The sequence below is a fragment of the Salvia hispanica genome, chromosome 4 (assembly GCF_023119035.1).
Source record: "Salvia hispanica cultivar TCC Black 2014 chromosome 4, UniMelb_Shisp_WGS_1.0, whole genome shotgun sequence".
NCBI classification, from domain to species: Eukaryota; Viridiplantae; Streptophyta; class Magnoliopsida; order Lamiales; family Lamiaceae; genus Salvia; species Salvia hispanica.
Genome location: NC_062968.1, coordinates 54,880,393 through 54,904,586, shown reverse-complemented (window position 1 = coordinate 54,904,586; position 24,194 = coordinate 54,880,393). Strand labels below are relative to the sequence as shown.

Genomic DNA, 24,194 nt, shown 5'->3' with positions numbered 1-24,194 from the left:
CTTTTGTTGATATGTAGAAGTAGAACCTAATAAATTTCCATCCATAAATAGGTAGATGTCGAGATTTTTTTCTTAATTTTAGGATATGATGTAAGCTTATGAACTACCTTTGACGTATGAGTAGCCACTCAATAAATACATACATAACTAAAAATAAATGCACAATACATTCACCCTTTCCTTTCTCTCTCACCCACTTAGGTTGATTTTGGAATTCATTTGAATCATTAGTTTTTTTAGGCTTAGACTGAAATTAACTATTATAATAAAATAAATAATTCAAGATTTTTTTTTGGTAATTAATTCAATACCATATAATAATTAACATAAATAAATATAAGTTGACTAGAAATAATTATAGACTTAAGTACTCCCTCCGTTTCTTCGTTGAGTCGAAACTTTTCGGCACGGAGTTTAAGAAATGAATGTTAGGTGTGTTAAATAAATAGATAAAAAAGTAAGAGAAAGGAAAAGGCAGAGAGAATAGAGTATAAGGTGAATAAAGTAGAGAGAATAAAGTAAGAGAGAGTAAAGTAAGAAAAAGTAAAAAGTTACCATATATGGAAATGACTCAACTATGAAGGAACTTCCCGAAATAGAAAAATGACTCAACTATGAAGGAACGGATGGAGTATTTGAATTAATATTTGAATTAGAATGAAAATAAAGATTCAAATTAAAGCTCTTAGGATAGACATATGAGTAGTTAGAGAAGAAAATTAGAGATTTTATGAAAAGTACTTAAAATTTTATTCTTAACATTGTTAGTATCGATTTCTTTTTCTTAACATTGTAAGACATATGACACACTCACCTCGTTAAAAAGGTGTTGATGTTTATTGCTTAATTTTGGGATATGATGTAAGCCTAATAAACTGCCTTCTGACTTTGAAAGTGAGTAGACTCTATAAATATGGAGTAATAAGTAAAAGAAAATGCACAGCACATTCACCCCTCGTTTTCTCTCCTTCTCCTTCTGCTTCCCTCCGCCGTTTCACCGCAGTCTCAGTCGTCGTCTTCGCTATGGCCGCCTACGCTCTGCATCCCGACTCCTCCTCTCCTTCTCTGTTTTCTCAGCGCGCTCCCGGTAATATATATAGTATAACGGCATGCATGCACACTATATACTTGTATATTTATGTAGAACAATTCTAAATGCACCTTTACAAATATTAGGATTTAGAATTAAGTTGAGGTAATATTTGATGTTTGAGCAAAAATAGAATTTTATAGTACTATTATTTTAGATAGCTCCCTCAAAATTAAAATTAATTTTCTGCGTCCGCCCTTATCGTGACGGTTCCCTATTGTGTTTTGCAGAAAATCAGGATAGAGAGACGGCTGAAAACAGAGTTGCATCAATGGAGGCAAATGAAACTATGTTGAGCATTCTAATGTTTCCATGGTTGGGGCATGGCCATGTAGCTCCTTATCTTCAACTAGCCAAGAATCTCTCTAAGAGAAACTTCAAAATATACTTTTGTTCAACACCGGTCAGTCTCGAGCCAGTCAGAGGAGATCTTGCAAGGAGCTCAGATGGCGCCACGATCCATCTAGTCGAGCTTCATCTGCCATCATCACCCGAGCTTCCTCCAGAGTACCACACCACGAAAAACATACCAACAAATCTCATTCCCCAACTCTTTGAGGCCTTTATCCGGTCAAAATCCAGTTTCTCTACAATACTTTCCTCCCTAAAACCCGATATGGTGATCTATGACAGATTTCAGCCGTGGGCGGCCGCTGCCTCCTTGTCTTTAGGAATTCCTGCCGTTCATTTTGCACCTGCAGCAGCTGCAGTGGTTTCATTTTACTACCACCTCGCGGGAATGACGGACTCACCTTTCCCTTATGATGCATTGTATCTTCAAGACTATGAAGATAAGCCCTCTGCCAATGCAGTCGTGTTAAAGGTCATTAAGGAAGATGATCAACATTCTGGATATGGCCATTTCAAGCTATCTCAAGACATTATCTTGTTAAAGACAAGCAGGAGTTTCGAAGTAAAGTACATGGACCACTTATCTGCCTTGCTGCAGAAAAAAGTTGTCTCTGTTGGTCCACTTATTGTACGAGCACCGGGTGAGGATGATGATTCAGGGATCCTGCAATGGCTGAGCAGCAAAAGCCGGTTCTCGACTGTTTTCATCTCTTGTGGGAGCGAGAACTACCTGTCCAAGGATCAGATGCAAGAGGTAGCTAAGGGGCTGGAGATATCCAAGGTGAACTTCATATGGGTTGTGAGGTTTCCTCAAGGGGAGAGAGTTTCTCTAGACGAGATGCTGCCTAAGGGATTTCTCGACAGAGTGGGAGAGAGGGGCCGGATTGTTCAAGGATGGGCACCACAGGATGGCATTCTAGCACATCCTAGCATTGGTGCTTTTGTGAGTCATTGTGGTTGGAACTCAGTACTCGAGAGCATTCAATTTGGTGTGCCGGTCATAAGCATGCCTTTCAAGCTCGACCAGCCACTGAATGGCAGGTTAATGGTGGAGGCTGGTTTGGCTGTGGAGGTGGTAAGGGATGGAAGTGGAAATTTCAGTAGCCAAGAGTTTGCCAACGCAATCAAGAAGGTAATCGTTGAGGAAACGGGCCAAGAAATGAGGGAGAAAGCTGCAAAACTGAGTGAGAAAATAAAAGACGAAGATGAAGGTGATATGAATGAAGCAGCAGAGCAACTGAGGAAAATTTGTTTGGAGCATAAGCAGAAGAAGTAGTAACACCTTCTCAAACAAACATATGAAGTGAACTTCATATCAATGTTATCAAATAAATGCAATGAATAAATGAATAAAACTATCTGCTTTAGCAAAATGAGAGCTCTGTGCTAAAATCAAGGTCTATAACAATAGATCAATCCAGTCATATCTTCTCATATACTAATATACTTATGAACTCAATCAATTAATGTCAACATGAAATGCTTGATTCATTTACACTGATGAACAAATAGAAATCGTAACAAAATCGAGCAATAATATTCTAAAACGGAATGCAATTAAATGAATTGCATAGCTAAATACTCCAAGTAGCTCCCTCAGATTAAAATCTGCATGCATGCGTAGGGGTTTAATGCCATGAACTCATTTGATTATTTGGAATGCATATAATGTGATTTTATTGACATTTATAAAGATAGTTGAATAAATTAATTTGGCTAATGAATTTGTTTAGATATTTGATCATTAAATGTGGTATAGGATAGTATAAGTATAATTGATAATGTAAACTATGGAGAATTTACTGAGCAAGATTAGTATAAAATACGAGTACTACTCTTTATGAATAGTAATTAGTGAATACTAACAAAGAGTTTACTTTTGGTAATTAATTCAATACCAGGTGATAATTAACACGGATAAATATAATTCGACTAGAAATAATAAAAAAATTTAAGTATTTGAATTAGAAAGAAAAGAAATACTATTCAAATTGATTAATACTATAAGAATAAGCATAGGAGAAGTTAGAGTTAGATTCTTAACATTGTAAGCATCGATTTATTTTATTTTGTTTGGAGACTGATTCTTTTGTAGATATGTAGCATAGAACCTGTGAATTTCCATTCATTTATAAGTAGGCACTCAATAAATGCATAACTAAAAATAAATGCGCAACATATTCACCATTCGTTGTTCCACTATTATGGACACCCTTAGAATCATTAGTTTTTTTTTTTTTTTTTTTGGCTTGGACTGAAATTACTATTCTAATAAGAAAATAAATAATTCAAGATTTATTTAGTGATTAACTCAATACCAGGTAATAATTAACAAAACTAAATATAAGTTGACTAGAAATAATTATAGATTTAAGTATTTGAATTGGAATGAAAAGAAAGATTCAAATTAATACTCTAAGAATAAACATATGAGTAGTTAGAGAAGTAAATTAGAGATTTTATGGAAAGAAGTACTTAAAATTTCTTCTTAACACTGTACGTATCGATTTCTTTTATTTTATTTTTGGAGATAGATTCTTTTGTAGTCCTCAGTACATATGAAGATATATGATACCTTTGACTTTGAAAGTAGTTGACAATCACCTCATTAAAGGTGCTGATGTTTATTGCTTAATTTTGGGATATGATTTAAGCCTAATGAATGCACTGCCTTCTGACTTTGAAAGTGAGTAAACTCTATAAATATGGAGTAATAAGTAAAAGAAAATGCACAACACATTCACCCCTCGTTTTCTCTCCTTCTCCTTCTCCTTCTCCTTCCCCCTCCCCCGCCGTCTCAGTCGTCGTCCTCTGCTATGGCCGCCTAGGCTCTGCATCTCGACTCCTCCTCTCTTTCCCTCTTTTCGCAGCTCGCTCTAGGTAATATAGATAGTATAACTGCATACATGCACACTAAATACTTGTATTTATAGTACTATTACTTTAGATAGCTCCCTCAAAATTAAAATTAATTTTCTGCGCAGCCCTTATCGTGACGGTTCCCTATTGTTTTTTGCAGAAAATCAGGCCAGAGAGATGGCTAAAAACGGAGCTTCATCAATGGAGGGAAATCAAACTATGTTTAGCATTCTAATGTTTCCATGGTTAGGGCATGGACATGTATCCCCTTATCTTCAACTAGCCAAGACTCTCTCTAAGAGAAACTTCGAAATATACTTTTGTTCAACACCTGTCAGTCTCGAGCCAGTCAGAGGAGATCTTGCAAGGAGCTCAGATGGCGCCACGATCCATCTAGTCGAGCTTCATCTGCCATCATCACCCGAGCTTCCACCAGAGTACCACACCACAAAAAACATACCACCAAATCTCATTCCCAAACTCTTTGAGGCCTTTAGCCAGTCAAAATCCAATTTCTCTACCATACTTTCCTCCCTAAAACCTGATATGGTGATATACGACAGGTTTCAGAAATGGGCAGCCACCGCCTCCTTGTCTTTAGGCATTCCTGCCGTTCATTTTGCACCTGGAGCAGCTGCAGGGTATTCATTTTACTACCACCTCGCGGGAATGACGGACTCATCTTTCCCTTATGATGCATTGTATCTTCAAGACTATGAAGAAAAGCCCTCTGCCAATGCAGTCGTGTCAAAGGTCATTAAGGAAGATGGTCAACATTCTGGATATGGCCATTTCAAGCTATCTCAAGACATTATCTTGGTAAAGACAAGCAGGAGTTTCGAAGGGAAGTACATTGACTACTTATCTGGCTTGCTGCAGAAAAAAATCGTCCCTGTTGGTCCACTTATTGTTCGAGCAATGGGTGAGGATGATGATTCAGGGATCTTGCAATGGCTGAGCAGCAAAAGCCGGTTTTCGACTGTTTTCATCTCTTGTGGGAGTGAGAACTACTTTTCCAAGCATCAGATGCAAGAGGTGGCTAAGGGGCTGGAGATTTCCAAGGTGAACTTCATATGGGTTGTGAGGTTCCCTCAAGGGGAGAGAGTTTCTCTAGACGAGATGCTGCCTAAGGGATTTCTCGACAGAGTGGGAGAGAGAGGCCTGATTGTTCAAGGATGGGCACCGCAGGATGGCATTCTAGCACATCCTAGCACTGGTGCTTTTGTCAGTCATTGTGGTTGGAACTCAGTACTCGAGAGCATTCATTTTGGTGTGCCGGTCATAAGCATGCCTTTCAAGCTCGACCAGCCACTGAATGGCAGGTTAATGGTGGAGGCTGGTTTAGCTGTGGAGGTGGTAAGGGATGGAAGTGGAAATTTCAGTAGCCAAGAGTTTGCCAACGCAATCAAGAAGGTGATTGTTGAGGAAACGGGCCAAGAAATGAGGGAGAAGGCTGCAAAACTGAGTGAGAAAATGAAAAACGAAGATGAACGCGTGACGAATGAAGCAGCAGAGGAACTGAGGAAAATTTGTATGGAGCATAAGCAGAAGAAGTAGTAGTAACACCTTCTCAAACAAGCACATGGAGTGAGCTTCATATCAACGTTATCAAATAAATTTAATGAATAAAACCATCTGCCTTCGCAAACTGAGAGCTCTGCAAACACAAGCTAAAATCAAGGTCTATAACAATAGACCAATCCAGTCATACTGAATCACAATTAACTAATCAAAGTCTATAACAATAGACCAATCCAGTCATATCTACTCATAGTATAATTTACTTACAAACTCAATCCCAATTAAGAAGCCTAATAGCCTACCACATAGTATCAGTTAGCAACCAAATTTTCAAAATCAATTTGTGTTCATTAATTCAGTATAATAAATTAGTATGTCTTGCCTCAGCATATCAATTGCGCTGCTTCCATCACCTCCAAGCCTCAATGTGGCTGTGAATGTCATCACCTTCTCATCATTAACATCGATCCTCGACTCCATAACTTCATCCTGATGCCTCTCGAGAACCCTCAGTATGTCGAGCACTGCAAACGCTGCAGAATTGAAGACGTAAACATTGATAGAGTAGTGATTTGTGCATTTTAATAGAGTAGACCTTTCCACCTTGTGCAGTTTTTTATTGAATCATGTATATTCACACACAGAGAAACAATCAGTTCAGATGATCAAACAGAAATCCTAACAAATCGAGCAATAATATTCTAAAACAATAGCACATAGTTAATATTCAAAATACCTCAGCAGAATTTACACTGATTCAGTTGATTTAGACCCCAAAACAGTACGGAAATTTAAATTACAATTCAATCCAAATCAATCTTCCGTCTAATCAGCATAAATCAAACTCGTTAACAGCAACAATCACAAGTACTGATTCAACAATCCGGAGAGAAAAGGAGAGAGAAATCACCTTATTCGCCGCAAGCAGGGAAGGACGCTGCCACGATTGCAGAATCACTGTATCCCTTCACAATTCAAAGAAACAAATCTTCCAGTTTTTCTCAATTTCCCCTGTTTTTGTTAATCAGATCTATTTTTGGCCCATTTTTGCGGGGTTTATGTTTTTGGATGAGAGGGGTTTTCCCATAGGGGTAGAATAGTCTTTCCACCAAGAAGGCATCTAATAACGGCGTGCCCAATGCGGATCACCTACAGCTTTTCCTACACCATCCCTTACTCCACCCCTTACAAACATAAAATATGATGGTGGGGCCATTACTCATATATGTGAGGGGTGGAGTAGAGGATGGTGTAGAAAAAGCCGTAGGTGATCCTCACTACGGCGCGCCGTGGTTTTGGTCCGTCGCATGGGAGCAGAACCAATTCGATATGTGTCCGCAACGTGGGGTGGGTCACCTCTAGAAGTCACGGAACGTATCCTAATCGCGTGGTAAAGGGGCTTGTAGGATGAAGCGCAACTTAAGACGCTTCCTCTGCAACCAATAGATTCGACTTTTTATCACTACGGAGATAAATATAAAAATTGGAGAATCATTATTGATCATTTCTAAAAATAATACTCCCTCCGTCGAAAAAAAATAGATCACTTTTGCCAGTTTGGACGTCCAAAAAAAATAGATCACTTTCTAAAAATGGAAAGTTTATCTCTCATACTTTTCCCACTTTTTCTTCGCTATCTCATACTTTACTCACTTTTTCTCCCTATCTCTCTTACTTTACCTACTTTTCTCCTCATCTTTCTTACTTTACCAATTCTACATTAAAATTCGTGTCGAACAACAATAGATCTATTATTTGTGAACGGAGTGAGTAAATTGGATGGGGTCAAATAATAACTAAGGGAAAAAATGATTAAAGGACATGATTTTATAGGATTAGAAATGGCAATTTTTCTTCTCTCGCTTCTCTGCAAAAACATTTATATTTCCAATGGAATCTTGGATATTATTGATCAGATTGCCGTGAATGGAGCTGACCTACCGTATCAGCATCTGCATTCTTGATTTGTAAGCAAGATTGAAGAAGTTATTTGAATATTTGCGTCCAACAAAATCAAAGATTTTATAATTATTAATTATAAAATTAATCAAATTATGAGCTGGTTTTGGCCAGGGATATGAGATCTTGGATGACATGATTAAAGATCGCGATTTTTTCTATTATTTGTTTACCATTTCATTAAATTTTATACATGGTAGAATTGTTATACTATGTAGGAACCATTGTATCTCATATTTCACTTTACATGATGTGATTTACCATCACAATTGTTTGAGTTGTATATATTAAAGTTCGGTTAAGTTAGTTTTGTTTAAGTTATTGTTTGAGCATATATAGCTCACATATGCCTCGGGTTGTGTTAGTGTGCTAACTAATTTGCAATAATAAGTAATAATTTTTAATTCTGTGTATTAAAATTATCAACACAAAGACATAATTATATCAATACAACATATAAATCTAAATATCAACACAAAGACATAAGTTTATCAACACAAAAAGAACATACAAAGTTAATATTAGTTATTAGTTATTATTATAACTTAGTTAGTATTTGATCACACGCCTTAATCAACTAGATACAAAAATCGATTAGAATCTCTTGAAGTAAACCCTCCAACCAAAAAAACTATAAAAGCACACAAAATAGAGATGCACCTAAATCGATTTAGTAACAATGTCACCTTTTTTTTCTCCCCGGATCAGATACAATTATCTCTTAATTGTTTTCTTTTTGTTCAATCATCGAATTTGTTGATATTGCTGAAAATTATTCTCCACTAAAGAGCAAATCATTAGAGCTGGTTGAAGGAAGCATAGAAGTTGCACGAAGAAAGGCGACTATTACAAAAACTTCACGACAAAAGAGGAGCTACAAAAGAAAAAAAAAATGAAGAAAAAAGGGGTATGTGGCCTCTCACAACCCTTTATTGTGCCATCTCTGAATGAGAGCCCATACCAACATTTTTTGTGTGTTCATCTCAGAATGATATTATATCAATATTTTTTTTTGCACTCGGTCTTATTAATTTATTACTTCACTTACCAATATTAATAACTAGGGTTTGAGCTTAAACCTAAACCATGGTTTTCCCAAACTTGTATGAAACATATAAAACCCTAAATTTTTTCATCCAATGTAAGAATTTTTTATAAATAATATTCCATTCGTCTCATAAAATTACCTTTTTTTTCATTTTGGTTCGTCCACAAAAATAGTTAACTTCCATTTTTGGTAAGTTTTTCTCTAATGGATCTCATGATTCTTCGTTAACAATACTCTAAATCTCCAATCACTTTTTTCTTTCTACTTTTCTCATACTTTATCAATTTGATCCTACTTTTATGGGATAAAAGAGAGTAAAAATAGGTGTTGATTCCAAAGATCTCACCTTTGCTCAACTTAATTATATGTGTATTATGACTTTACTTTCTGCACCATATACATCGTACTGTCATTAATTATTAATTTATTTGTTCCCTTTATAGTGTTCTTGCTTTAGTTATATAAATATAATTGGGATTTATTTTAGCCAACGAATAATTGTTGACTTTAATGTCGATGAATAATTGCATGAGTATTATTCACCACGTTTGATCTAAATCTATTTATTTTATGTACACAGTATAACTTGTTACTTCTATTATAATATATCCACCTAGTACACTTATTTTACAATCAATAGTACAGTTTAATATATTATATTTGTGATAATCTAAATACTTGGTTGGGGTTTATTTGCATATACACTCTTGTTCCGTTCCACATGCTGACATGCAATATTTATATAAATAAACAGACAAATAGTGGTATCTGTTTTCATATAATTGTCCAACTTCATTTTTTAATGAAACAAGCCATTGCTATAGTTTTATATATGCAAAATTAGATCCCCCTCACATAAATTAGTGAAAGCCATAAATGCTCAACTTTACAAGGGGAATGTATGAGCAAGTGAGGTAGCTGGCAATTAATAATGACGAGCAAATCACATTGCCAATCTCCCATGGTTCTGAAATAAATTAATAATTTTATAGGAGTAGTATGTATTAGTACATAGTACTATCATATGAATATCGCCTGGGATTTTATTCTCTTGAGGATTGGTTTTGATTCCATGATCTCATGTTAGCTGTAAAGGAAGTATCTTGGATTAGGTATTAGGTATATTATATACATATAAATATGTATAAATGAGGATCTCCATAACTAATTAATTCAATGTTAGGAAATCTTAAAGCTTGTAATCAAGCAGCAGGGTGATGATACATATATGCTCTAATGATATATGTTTATTTCCGTGTATAATAGAATAATTAATTTTAATTAGAAATTGAAATGTCCTAATTGGATGAACTTATCAAAATGTTATGATAGTGATATAGTTTTTGAAGAAATGTAAGACTCATAAATTGATGTAACTAAACAAATTGTGAATTGTGATATGTGATTGTGTATAATTAATTTACTGTAATTCTAAATATATCAAAATTTACTTGAAAATTTCGGTATGTAACTAATTTTAGTCGATATTAGCTCAAGATAAAATTACAAAAACCAAGCAAAATTAATTAATTTGGAATATATTTGGTATAAAAAACAGTAGTTATAGATATAAAATTATAAATAGACGACCGAATTCATGCATGCATTATCAAATGAAAATCATGTATACATGCATCCAAAATATGTGTGGAAACTATATATAGATGACGATGGAATAGATTTATCTCTCCATACATTATACTCATATACCTAAGACAAAATAAGATTAGGATTCAATTCAGTAAGTGTGGACTAAACAGATTTGGTACATATAACAGTATCTTTTTATATGTTTAGAAATTATAGAATGGATGTCTACTCATATTTCAAATTGGATTTCTTTTTTCCATGTACTCAATAGCCACAGGTTGGCATTCTACTAAGGAGGTTAATTTGGTCAAGAAAATGAATTTCATTAATAATAGATAGACATTCGACAATCCAAGAGAGTTTCATACCAACAGCAGAAATCAAAGCAGTTCCAACAATAACAAGTCACACAGAATATAGGTACAAATAAAAGTTCATCAAAAAAAAATACTTGAAACCTTGTGTTTCTAGATCTCTATACCTCAAATGAAAGTATTGATAGAATATTAAATAAATTGAATCACTTGATGGCCTTGCTCAATCTGTTTTGCAACTCCAAAGCACCAAGATTTGCCATACCTAGGGCCTGCAACAACATATATATAATTGATTATATTAGTACCAAAAGAATGATCAATAATTACTTACATATAGATGAAATGAAACCTAGCTAGTTATATATAGGTAGATCTTCACTATATTATTTTCCCTCAAAATTTTTACCTCAGCCTGTATTTTGTGGACAAACCTGTCCTTCGTTCTGGTCGAAACACTGCTAACCACATCAAGCTCATTTCTCTGTAACTCAGCAAAAACTCGCGACAACCCTAAATTATCATCGACACTATTGGATACGAGAATCTCAATTATTCCATCTGAGACCATTTTTACATCCACATCATCTGTACTTTTATTCGCCCAACTCTTCAGCTTGTTCCTGCGAATTTCGAGCTCTCGGATCTTCTTCTCCATCCGTATTATGTGGCTCGTAGCAGCTTGTACATGATCACACACACTTTGCTTTCCCTTTAAATTAAGTGCAAAACCAACTTAGTAAAGTTCCAATATTAACAATATCCACATGAAAAATAAATGAACTATAGTAGTAATTAATTAACTCACCTTGATCTTATGATGGGGAAGATGAGAGCGGAGAGAAGCATAAAGATCTGAGAGTTCTTTCCTCCTCTTCCTCTCGATCTCGCGATGCACATCCTTCTTGCTTGTTAAATCTGTTGTTTTGCTTACTTCTTTGACGTTCTTGCCGGCTGAGAAATCGATCATACTATTTTCCACTGAAAAATCGATCATATTATTTTCCAAGAAATCATAATCCCCAATCAGATCATCCTGGATTTGGAATCCACACGGGTTTCCAAAACCTGGATCATCCTGGATTGGGAATCCCTGAGGGGTTCCAAAACCTGGATAATCCTGGATTGGGAATCCCCGAGGGGTTACAAAACCCGGATCAATATCTTGGATTTGGAATCCTTGAGGGGTTCCAAAACCCAAGTCATAACTTTGTTGATAGGGAAGCATTTTTCAATAGGGTTTATTTTTGTGGAGCTCAAAAAATTAATTAGTTTGGTTTAGAGCGTTGAGAATTGAAATCTCCATGAACTCGTGATAGAAAAGGAGATGAATGATATATGACCCTACATTGCTTATTTAACTTGTTTTATGTTTACGGTGACTATTTTTAGACAAATAGAGAAAACAACAGCCTACAATAGTGTATTCACACGTGAAATAAACGAATAATATATGTATATAATGTGCTTATTTGGCTGGAATGTGCTTATTTGGCTGGAATGTGCTCATTTGGCTGATTCACATTTGATTTTTTTAAGTACAGCTGACTCATGTGAGTATGTGACTAAAGCTGATTTTAGACTTAGACCTAAAATATATAAATGAAATAAATTTCACTTCCATTCACTGTGCTAATTTGGCTGGAGTATGCTTATTTTTTTATATACATTTGATTTTTACAAGTACAACTGACTGTGACTACTAGCTACACTTTGGTGTTTAAAGTTGATTTTAGACCTAAATGTATATAATTGAATAAATTAAGTTCACTTCAATTGAGTGTTCCAAAAACTAGACCAACCGGTTCTACCAGTTCGGCTTCGGCATCAAAAAGGTGTTGTTGGTCCGATCTAGTTCACACACAAACTAGCTAGTGACGAATCGAGCCATTTTGAATAAAAAAAGGTCTAGCGATTCAACCATGAACCACTGGCCAATTGAACTGGGGTGGTAACTGTATGAAATTTTTAATTATATTTAATTACATTTATTATCTATTGCACGCGTTCACAAACGACAGTAACCCTACCACCATGGTGAAATTGGAAGAACCATAGTAATGGACATAGAATTAGTCAATCCTCTATACTATATCTTATTGATCATGAAAAATAAACATGCTACTAGTAATTAAGAGTGCCGTCTATAAAGTGAGTCACCACACACATCAAAATAAATTTAAAAAAATCATAGTATCATCTTACAACTCTTTTTCAAATAAGTTTACATGGGATGTGCACTGTACCAACCGTATCATCTTCTTGATTTGAAGAAAAAGATATGGAAGATCCTGATCACATTATTAAAGAGATTTTGCCTTTACAACCTAGTCAGCATGAGTATACTACCTCAACTACTCCTCAAGGATGATTCCAAATCGGCCTGAATTATCTGATTATAGGGATGCCCAATTTCATGGAAATGATTTAATTAATTTATCTATCAATGTGAATAAAAGGAAAGATTTGGACTTGTTGGAAAAAAAAGGCAAAAATTGTGCAGAAACGATCTCTATGATTTTTAGGGTGAGAGTGAGATCTGTTGCTACTGCAAATAGGAAATGAAACCAGAAGCAGTTATATTATTCTTTTTCCACTTTAACTATTTATTATCATTTTTTCAAAAAGAATGCTCAAAATAAGACTCTACTACAGAGGGACGGGGAATAATTGACTATAAATAATACTAAAGAATTTAAGTATTTGCAGAATCACTTTATCTGTATATCCCTCCATGATTCCTGGCTAGAAACAAATCTTTCAGTTCCTCTTGTTTAATTTTCTGATTCATCGATTTTCCTCTTTTCCCTCTCCCATTTATAGTCCACATAAGACTTGACATGAATTATAAGAAATATGAAAAAATTAGATGAAAAGAAAAAATATGTCTTATATATAAATTTTATAATAAAACTTTTCTTATAAAATGTAAGTGTAATGATTTAATATAGTGTGTGGTCTACTATTCCAATTCCCAAATAGAAAAAATAAGTATAGAACTTTAAATTTTAATCATCCCAAAACAATAAAATTAAGATATTATTTTGTGGATGAAACGAGTATAAAACAAAAAGTGATTGGGACCAGTGAGCTTATAAAAAGACGGTTAAATAAAGAGCCGTGAAGTTAAGTACATTTATTTTGATATTCTCTCTGTCTAAGTTAAGTGAAGGTTTTTTAGACTAAAATTTTTATAATATTTTATATTTAAAAAGTTAATAATAAGAAAATAAAGTTTAAAAAATAATAAAAATAAAAAATATTAAATCTTGTTTTTGAAGAGACCGAGTTAGTATCATTTACTTTTTAATTTTGATTTAAAAAAAACGTGTTATCATTTACCTTGTAGTAATATAACAAACTTACTTTTGAAAAATAAAGTACTATTATTATTTTTTATTTCCAATTCAACATTAATGTTGCATATAATTAAGAATGAATATGGGTCGAATGAAGTAATATGGAGGCTAGATCATTCGCTTCTACATTTTGAAACGTCGATAGAAATTATTTTAGTTTGGGAAAGTCGTGAGGGTCAGGGATGTGAGTTGTAGAAACAAACATTGGGCCCAATAACAAAGCTTCCCAACTAAAGAGAATACCCATAATTTTCTGGGTTAGGCCCATAAACAAAAATATCATTCAATACTGAAAAAACTTATCTTTTAGGCCATGTTTGGTTGACGGGAAAGTAAAGTTGGCAACTGACAAGGAAAATGATTCCTGGAGAAATGAATCTCGGGAATATGATTCCTAGTAACTTTACTTTCCTGTGTTTAGAAAGTATCAAGATTTTAAATTTATATTTAATTTAAACACCAAACTAAAATATACTTATTATTTTTTATTTATAAAAAAGAATAATAATATAAAATTCTTAATAAACTATTAATTACAAATAATAATAATTATATTATTATATTTATTATTACAATGGATAGTTTAAATATGGATTATCTATCATAATATAAAATAATACATATAATTATAGTTTGAAATATTATACTCATTTATAATAATAATAATAATAATAATAATAATTAATATTATAATTATAATATTTAAGGATGTTATAAGTGAATAAATTTAATAAATGAAAATTATACTATAACTTTATTGATTAATTATTAATTTATAAAAATAATAATTATTATTTATCATACGATTTATATTATATAATTATATTTTAATTATTTAATAAATTATTAATTATTATTATGAATTATTATAAAATAAGTTATAATTATGATAATTTTAATCGTAGTTATTTATTTTCTAAAATTAAGTAGTATGATTTATATTTTTAAATTATTTTTAAAACATTCTAAATAATAATAAAAAAAAAAATATACTATATTGCATTATATATGTAAGAATCCTAAAACTGGGAAAAAGAATAACTAAGAAAAGCTAGGATTCAGAATCCTGGAAAATTGTACTAACTTTCCTTGTTCTCGGATTCTGATTACTTTCCCAGTTTGATTAAAAACTGAAACAAACACAGGAATTTAAAATTTAAGGAATCAGATTACTTTCTCAAACAGAATCCTGGCAACCAAACATGGCCTTAATGACAGCATTTCAAATTTTTCAAAAATAACTATATAATTTATAACATAAAAGAATATAATTTATAACATAAAATTTATAACATAAAAGAAAACGTCCTTAAGTTAATAGAAAATTATCTTAATGTTTTACTTGTTACGTCCTTAAGTTAATAGAAAGTTATCTTAATGTTTTACTTGTTTGGACGCTTCTATTTGTGCGTCTTAATTTTAATTAAAATACTAATTTAAGAATACTTTATGAAGTGTGATATAATTAGACATATAAATTAACATAGTTAATAGTATTAAAAAATATCCTTAGCCAAAATAGTATCCTTAATAGTATTAAAAAGTATCCTTTAGCTACTCTTTTGTTGAAGTGATAACTAGACAGTAGACAACAATCAAGATCATTATAATCCTGAAAATAATGCTTATAACCAAAGCAAAACATCAACACAGCCTCATTAAAAAAAATTCCTTATTTTACAAAAACTTGAATTTACTATGGATAAGCATTCAACTCTCCAATTATCTAGTGTCTCTTGTGGAGGTTGTAGGTGGCAAGCACCACCAATAAGAAGAATGCCACCGCGGCCGCAGCTGAAAGGCCCAAGGAGGCCGCGGTCTGGGAACAGAATTTGTCGAACACATTGCACACCTTCTCCCATCGCACGTGCGAGTTTCCATGGTAGCCCATGAGGCCGATGGCACCAGCGGCCCCGATGGCGGAGAATAGGAGGGCCACCATTATTAGGTCAAATATGGCGATCAATGTTGTGATCCACTTTTTAGTACCATCTCTATTTGCTAGGGTTAGAGCCAATGAAATGGCTGCATAGCCACATGCTATTGAGTTTGCCACCACTAAATACCTAAAATCAGACAATTTAATAAAGAAATGTTAGTATAAATGAGGAATCATTATTGATCTCTTAATAAACAAGATTGTATAAAGTCTAGATTAATACTGCTAGATTCTTTTTTAGCTTACATAATTTAAAAACATTTATGACTATAATATTTTAGTCTCACCCTCTACATAATTCTATATTATTTAAAACTTTTTTAAAATATTAAAATATAGTTGAAAAATGAGATCCATAATTAATTGACGATGTCTAACTAGAGTGGGATATTTTGAAGCACAACCAACAAAATTAATACTGCCCCCTGATCACAGTCAATAATAAATGAAAAAAGAAGTATGAACTAACAACTACTCATTTAAGACAATTTATTTCTTTAATAATGATCGTAATTACTCCCTTTTTGACTATATATACCTACCAACTAGTCTAATAGTTCAAGATTCCATATAACTTCATTATCGTGTAAAAAACTGTTTTATTTTATTAATCATAGTCTAACAAGGGATATGACTCTATCAATATAACTCTAACGCCCCTATTATTATGGAACGGAGGGAGTACTTAACTGCCCAAGTTTCCCACTACTTACTGATGAATTATTTTCTTTGTAATTAAGATTCTGAGAATCCATACATAGCCTCCAACACATTTAAAAATTTACATTATTTGACACAAATAATATTCCATCTATCTAATAAAAATAAAAATTCTTTTCATTCGGCTACTATAAAAATAATTAAAATTTATTTTTAGTAACTTCTCTCTCCTGTTACTTACTTAAATGAATTAAGTAAGTATCATTTCAAAATTAGTATCTAAGTATCTATTTTTATGGGACGATAAAAAACGAAAAAGAATCATAATATCTTACGTAAAGGCCGACAAGTAGTTCCATTTGGCGGTGGCCGGAATGTTGATCGGCGGCAGCGTGGGGACCAAAGTGACCGACACCATCTTGGTCTCCTTGTTGACGCCGAGAACCACGGCGGCGGCGAGGGACATCGCGAGGGAAAGGAACCTCAAAACGACGCCGCAGCCGCTCATACTTCTCCTGTTAGCAATCCTCGTACCACTCTCAAATCCCCCATAACCGCTCCCTTTTTGCTCAGAATCCATCTTTTTTTTTCTATAAATAAATTATTTCACAATTACTATTATTTGTTTCACTTCTTTTTTCTCTGTTGAGGAGCGAGAAGAATGTGAGAGCTGTGGTCGCCTTTTATAGAGAGGTGAAGGTGACCGTGTGAATTGTTTTTGCTTCTGTGACATTGGAAATGTGTGTAATTTATATCTCGTTAAATTTTTAAAAATTTAATGTATGCTTGTTTATATTTGGTGTTACTTTATTACCCCTAGATTTATTACTCTATTTTTGTTCACCACATATCATACAATGGCCCAACGACAATATCTCTATCTCTCTCTTAAATTATTTTTAGCCTGTACTAGTACTATTATTTAATAAAACAATTTCATCAATCTAAATCGATTTATGAATTCAAAAATACCCAAAAATGTAATGTTTTATACTACATCTGTCCTGCACAACTGTCACATTTACTTTTCTTTACTATTTTGTAAAAATATACTACTTTCATTCCCCAAAATTTGTCCAACTTTGATCCGGCACGGATTTTAAGAAATATAATGAAAAGTGAGCTGAAAAAGTCAGTAGATTGTGGATCCTACTTTTATAGTTTTATAATAAAATGTGAGTAGGAATAAGTTAGTGGAATATGTGATCCACTACCAAAAATTGTAAAAGTGAAATGGGACAAATTTTGGGGTCGGAGTGAAATAGAAAAATTGGACAAATTTTCAGGAACGAAGATAGTAATAAATAGTTAAAATCAAAAAATAATAAAATAAGAAAGAGAATAAGGTAGAGAATAGTCTTTTTTTACATTATTCTCTCTGTTATTTTACTATTTCTCTACTTTAATTATTTATTATCATTTTTAAAAACAAGTGCAGAAAAGTAAGTGGGACCGTTAATTTAACGCGGGACGTGGTAGTATTTAATTTAGGGAGTACTTTATAAATTCAGTGATTCAGAAGAATTTTTTGAAGTGAATTATAAAGAACAAATAAGAAAGTGATTATAATGTGAACCACAACAAAAATAATTAATCGATTCATTATATCATAAATATGAACAAATATGGAAATAATGAATGAGAAAGGGGTTGAGTCGTGCTACATTGACATTGGGCATTATGAGAAATAAATGCGTGTCACATGGTGTGGAATACGTGTGAGTTAGTTGATTTGCGTAATCCAAATCGGCCTTCAAATTCGGTGGAGTATGAATTAAGATTTCATTTCTTCACTTACTTTTTAGTTTTTCCAATACGTTTCACGGTGGAGTTGGATTGTTATGGACGTATATTGATTTATTTTCTTTTTAGCTTTGAGTAACATATTCCAACAGCTAGTATTTTTTTGGAATTATCGTTTTTCATCGGTAATTTATCAATTTATTAGACTATTAATCTTATGATGGTGTGGCTGATATAAGAGGATATTATTTATGCTTTTACACAAATAATAGGATTAATGTTCATGTCACACGTATGGAATATTTATGTGGACGTACTAGCTAGATCCAAAAAATGAAATTAGTACGTAATTAATGAGATCCAAGTTGAGTAGAGTAGAGTAGTTAGTAGATTGTGTAATATAAATATCTTCTAACAGTTGACCACTGAGTCAATGATTAATACTTAATGGAATAGGAGTATATAATTATTTCAATTCCGTCTTCAAACTCCTTCTAGAGTCCCTTTTCTTAGTTCTTAGTATTTGGTTGATGCATGATAGATTATGTGTTTTTTACGTTCGTTAGCGTGTAATTAGGATCTGCCCGCTTTTCTTACCAAAAGAAAAAAACACCTAAGAAAATAACTTGTAATATGCGCAAGTCGATATCTTAATTTATATGAAGAAATAAAATTCCCAATAAAGAAAATAAAATAAATTATGTTATAATATATATTATGTCCAAATTATTATCAACATCATTTATTTTAAAAATTAGAGTTAAATATATTCATTAGATCTCTAACATCAAATAAATAAATTAAGTTTTAATATATGTAATTTATAAAATAAATAAGCATTTAATAACAATTTCAAAGTATTAGAATTAGAATAAATTTATAAAATAAATACGTTAAACACGGAAAAAATATATATTTTCTATTTTCGTAGTATTTTGTTATGAATATAATATGCCTTATAATTTCAAGATCTTGATAAAGAAAATAGTTAAATTTGATATCTGAGACGTAACAATGGATTTTAAATTAATAAACTATGATTTTTTAAAGTTTCAATGTATAAATAAAGTTGTTATATTCAGTTATTAAAAATGTGTGCTCTTTATTGAAAAATATAATATGTGTCTGTCCATGGTCCATGTATGCAAAATTGCATATGATGTATATAAAAAGTATTTGGAATCTCAAAAATTATATATTCAAGTCGGAGGCAATAATACTAATAAGATGAGTTTGTTGACTGTTAATAGGAACGCTGATATATAGAGCAGCTGTCGCATTTTTTGACTCTATCTTTGTGTGGTTATTATTTCTGCATTAAATTGCACAGATTTGATGGATAATGTATTATATTTTCGTATTTTCGTTGAAACTTATGCGAGGAATTTTATATTAATTATTTGTAGCATATAGTAGAAATATACGAAATATTATTGTAGAGAAATGATATACTATATATTTTATGTAAGCTTCACTTTCATATTTGAATTACCTTTAGTATTGTTCGTTTCGATTTATATATTGTTCTAATACATTAAAAATGTTATAGAAAATTTTAATTTCATAAAATTTATAAAAATTAAAGTTTGATTTGGTATTTTGTTAATTTATTTGAAATAATAAAATTATGCATTTTTTGTCTAAATCATACATTTAATGAAGCCGTCATTTTGTGATATGTTTGTGGCCAGACTTTGCAAGTGGTTGGGGTATAAATTAATTCAGTTTGATGATCTGAAATTGATTGATCGACACTACATTTTAACTTTTTTTAATAACTATTGGAGCTTACTTAGTAGAAATTTCAACTTTGGCTCACATGAATGAAGAAGCCAAGACTTAACCAACTTGCAAAATTATTGCTAAATGAATTTTTAGTGAAAGAAGTAAAAACTAAATTGACTTTGTAAGTTCACTTATTTATTTAGAGAGACTGCTTTATTTGCAATATTATACCCTCGTAATTAAATTTGTACTATATTTGATTTATGAGATTAAATTTTACGACTTAATCTTAAATGATAATAATCATAATCACCCTCTAACTAAAATAATATTACAACTTAATTATATATGAATAATCATATTATAATAAGTAATGACATCCGAATAACGCATATCAATAAATGTAAACCGCAATTAATCTGCATATATCTGATGGAACGCATTGAATATATGTAGTCTCTTCACTTCCCATGAATATAATACCCACACAATAATAATAAGTTTGATTAATAATATGCGACAAATAATAACAAAAATTCCAACAATTGGAAGTAGAAAATTCGATCTTTGAGACATCTTACTCTTGGAGAAAAAATAAGGTCACGACGAATAAATGACTATTCAAAGATAATAATTATTTTATGGCATTCATGATAATTAGTTTTGATTACGACCAATAGCCGTCTATGTTTAGAAATTAGAACATATAACTGAGGGTATTAATTTTAAGTCAGTCCAAAATGTCTTTCAATTTCCACATTTGATTGATTAATATCGGAATCAAACAAATATTCTTTACGTTACTCCTATCTATGAAAAGTCTTAAATAATCTATTTTTAATTTATACCACACTTTTGCAAGTCTCCAATTGACTCATAATTTTAGCCTAGTAGAATCACAATTAAGTTGTGCTATATTTACAATTTATTTATTTTTCTCAATAATTTTCCGTTCAATTACCAGTTTGATTAGGTTATAAAATCGGAATTGTATTTTGTTGATGTAGTCATACACACATTGCACTTAGAGACCATGTGATCATATTTTTCAATAACATATTTCTAATTTTAATATAATAAGAAGTGGAAGTTATCCCAAATAATATATGCACTCATACTTTTATGGGCAGTCAGCCAATCTCATATTTCTATTAACTTAAAACATCACTCAATTCAGTCGATTGATAACTAGGTATTAGTAATATATAAAACGACTATTATATTTAATCATATTATAACATCGAATATGAATGCTCCTAATCTAGTACTTCATCATCAAACTTAATTAAACCCAAAATTATTTAAATAAATCCCTCAATCCATCACTACTTCACTTAGTACTTCCATTTAGGAGAATAAATCCATCAATCCATCACTACTTTACTTAGTACTTCCATTTATTAGTGTCATTCTTACATCGAGGCTATACTAATTTTTCCCTGTATCGTTTCAATTTTAGGGAAGGTTTCCAAAAGACATTCCGATTTAATTATTTTTTTCCATATTATATCAAATTAAAGATAATTTTGCGATGATTCTAACAAATCTCGGTTGTACTCTTCTTACAAAGCAACAACAACTCCTCCGCCGTCTCCTCCACCGCGGCCTCCGCTTCCCTCCTCATCCTCTCACTCAAATCCCGAACCCTTCTCCGTATCCCCTCCGACCCAACAACCTCATCAATCGCGGCCGCCACCTCCTCCCCACTAAAACACCCATCCCGGCCCCTGGCCACCTCCACCCCGACCCCGGCCGCCGCCACGACCCTCGCATTTATCGGCTGATCATACTTGATCGGCATCGCCACCACCGGCACCCCACACCACAAACTCTCCATAATCGAGCTCCATCCACAGTGCGACACGAATCCACCGACACTCCCATGGCTCAAAATCTCCGCCTGCGCCGCCCATCCCTCCACCACCAGCCCCCTTTCCCTCTCCCTCTCCACAAACCCTCCGACCACCGCCTCCTCCAAACAAGCCCCCTCCTCCGGCAGCCTCACCACCCACACGAAATTCGCCTTGCACATCTCCAAACCCTTCGAAATCTCCCTAATTTGATCCATGGATACGAAATGTTCGCTGCCGAAACAGACGAAAACAGTCGAAAATCGCTCCTTTTTACTCAGCCATTGCAGAATCTCTGAATTCTCCTCTCCGATTCGATGATCGGGCTCGTGAATTAGTGGACCGGTCGCCACAACTCTCTTGTTGCAGAGCTCAGACATGTAATCGAAGTATTTCCCATCAAAGCCTCGCAATCCTCTGATCAAAACGACGTCGTTTGACAGATCGAAAACCCCAAACGAGAAAGCGCCTTCGTCTTCCTCCGCATCCTTGATTTCGATCTTAATCGGAGGGCGATTGTCTCCTTTTTCACGATCGGTGAGGTATATCTCTTCGTGAGGGAAAGGTCGATCCCCGCCGTGCTTAAACAGGTGGTAGAAGTAGGAAAACGGCGCTGCTCCGGCGGTGGCGAAGTAAACAGAGGGAATGCCTCGGCGCCGGGCTTCCTTCGCCGCCCATGGCTGGAAGTAGTCGTAGATCAGCAAATCGGGGTTGGTTCTGCTCATGATTTCGTTGAAGGCGGTGGATGTTTGTTGAAATGCTTGAATGAGAGCTGGCGTGAGATTCGGCGGGAGATTTTTGGTGGTGTGGAGGTGGGGAGGGAGATCCGGCAGCGGCGGGAAAGGGAGTTCGATTAGATCGACGGCGGTGGGGGAATCAAGTGCGATTTTGGTGCGGATGGAGTCGAGATTGACGGCGGAGGAGCAGAAGAGGACGCGGAAGGATTTGGCGGAGAGATTGTTGGCGAGTTCGAAAAAGGGGTGGACGTGTGAGTAAGCTAGCCATGGAAACATTAAGATGGTGAATTGTTTAGTTTTAGCTTCCGCCATGGTTGAATTGAATGGAAGTGTCGCCTCTGGTTTGCTTTCTTCATGTAGACATTTTAACAAACAGTTGGCGGAGTAATTTGATCAGTGAGGTCACTGTTTTGATTCCAATCATTTGAGTGGAAAAGTCGAGGTGATTTCGATATCACAAATTCGCAATAATTCATTGCGTAACACTGAGACTATTTAGAATGTCCACGGTGGTGGCCTCTGTGGGGTATGTCCAAGCCACCATTTCTTGGGCATATGCCCAACAAACTTGGCCACTACAAACCACCAATTAAATTTATTTTTTAGTATTTGTTACTCCCTCCGTCCCAAATATTTTGGGACACTTTGACCCGGCACGAGTTTTAAGAAATCTAATGGAAAGTGGGTTGAAAAAGTTGGTGGAATGTGAGTCCTACTTTTAAAGTATTAGTTTTATAATAAAATATGAGTAAGAATGAATTAGTGGAATATGGGGTCCACTATCAAAAATGGTAAAAGTGAAATGAGACAAATTATGTGGGACGGCCCGAAATGGAATATTGGGACGGAGGGAGTATTAAATTTTGATTTTAGATATCATAAACATTATTTGCCTATAATAATTAAAACACATAATGCATAATTAAAAAAAATTCCTCGTTGAAAACTTTCATCATCGGAATTCATGTTTTAAAACTAAATTGAAAGCAATTTGAAAGAGTGGAGTTTGGTTTGGGGTAAAAAAATGGAGGAAAAATGATAAATATATAAAAAAATATGAAAAAAAAAATTAATTCGGATTGCCCAAGGACCGCGGCTCTCGGCCCCTGCAGTGGCGAGCCGAGTCGCGCGCCCAAGGGCCTCGGCCAGGCCGAGAGCTCGGCTCTCTCTCGTCCACCCCCCAGGGCCGTCTCCTCCTTGCGCCTCGGTAGTGTGGGGCCGCGGCGGGGCCGACTCCGGGCCAAGGGCCGCGGCCCTCCCACTATGGACACTCTTAGAGCCTCCACAATATTGCTCCCCTTTTTCAACATAAAATAGGAAAAAAAAATTGTCTCAATCCCATCTTTTTCCAATAGCTGAAGGAGTTCTCATTGATAACTCCCGTTCGACCCAGTTAACAACTCTAGTTCTCATATTGTACGTCTTCGGCATAATCGCATTGCCCATAAA

General features: G+C 33.9%; 5 protein-coding genes and 1 long non-coding RNA gene across 6 annotated transcripts; 2 read left to right on the top strand and 4 right to left on the bottom strand.

Annotated features, from left to right (window-relative positions):
* Nucleotides 1-958: 958 nt before the first annotated feature.
* On the top strand, nucleotides 959-2,808 carry LOC125218524 (beta-D-glucosyl crocetin beta-1,6-glucosyltransferase-like). Its single transcript, XM_048120210.1, has 2 exons — nucleotides 959-1,087; nucleotides 1,321-2,808. Exons 1-2 carry the CDS (start codon nucleotides 1,024-1,026, stop codon nucleotides 2,715-2,717), a joined length of 1,461 nt encoding a protein of 486 aa, XP_047976167.1. The 5' UTR covers nucleotides 959-1,023; the 3' UTR covers nucleotides 2,718-2,808.
* A 1,382-nt stretch (nucleotides 2,809-4,190) lies between these two features.
* LOC125218525 (beta-D-glucosyl crocetin beta-1,6-glucosyltransferase-like) lies at nucleotides 4,191-6,057 on the top strand. Its single transcript, XM_048120211.1, has 2 exons — nucleotides 4,191-4,321; nucleotides 4,461-6,057. Exon 2 carries the CDS (start codon nucleotides 4,478-4,480, stop codon nucleotides 5,855-5,857), a length of 1,380 nt encoding a protein of 459 aa, XP_047976168.1. The 5' UTR covers nucleotides 4,191-4,321; nucleotides 4,461-4,477; the 3' UTR covers nucleotides 5,858-6,057.
* LOC125218526 lies at nucleotides 5,972-6,842 on the bottom strand. The gene is made up of 2 exons (XR_007175969.1): nucleotides 6,732-6,842; nucleotides 5,972-6,354 (listed from the first exon to the last, which is right to left on the bottom strand). It is a non-coding gene; the product is annotated as an uncharacterized LOC125218526 (long non-coding RNA).
* A 3,891-nt stretch (nucleotides 6,843-10,733) lies between these two features.
* LOC125217625 (transcription factor bHLH36-like) lies at nucleotides 10,734-12,004 on the bottom strand. Its single transcript, XM_048119145.1, has 3 exons — nucleotides 11,541-12,004; nucleotides 11,142-11,444; nucleotides 10,734-11,004 (listed from the first exon to the last, which is right to left on the bottom strand). The coding sequence occupies exons 1-3, from the start codon at nucleotides 11,958-11,960 to the stop codon at nucleotides 10,939-10,941; spliced, it is 789 nt and encodes a 262-aa protein (XP_047975102.1). The 5' UTR covers nucleotides 11,961-12,004; the 3' UTR covers nucleotides 10,734-10,938.
* A 3,672-nt stretch (nucleotides 12,005-15,676) lies between these two features.
* LOC125222420 (CASP-like protein 1E2) lies at nucleotides 15,677-17,394 on the bottom strand. Its single transcript, XM_048125011.1, has 2 exons — nucleotides 17,026-17,394; nucleotides 15,677-16,157 (listed from the first exon to the last, which is right to left on the bottom strand). The coding sequence occupies exons 1-2, from the start codon at nucleotides 17,268-17,270 to the stop codon at nucleotides 15,818-15,820; spliced, it is 585 nt and encodes a 194-aa protein (XP_047980968.1). The 5' UTR covers nucleotides 17,271-17,394; the 3' UTR covers nucleotides 15,677-15,817.
* A 4,061-nt stretch (nucleotides 17,395-21,455) lies between these two features.
* On the bottom strand, nucleotides 21,456-23,201 carry LOC125222419 (UDP-glucosyltransferase 29-like). Its single transcript, XM_048125010.1, has one exon. The coding sequence runs from the start codon at nucleotides 23,055-23,057 to the stop codon at nucleotides 21,696-21,698; it is 1,362 nt and encodes a 453-aa protein (XP_047980967.1). The 5' UTR covers nucleotides 23,058-23,201; the 3' UTR covers nucleotides 21,456-21,695.
* Between the last annotated feature and the right edge of the window lie 993 nt (nucleotides 23,202-24,194).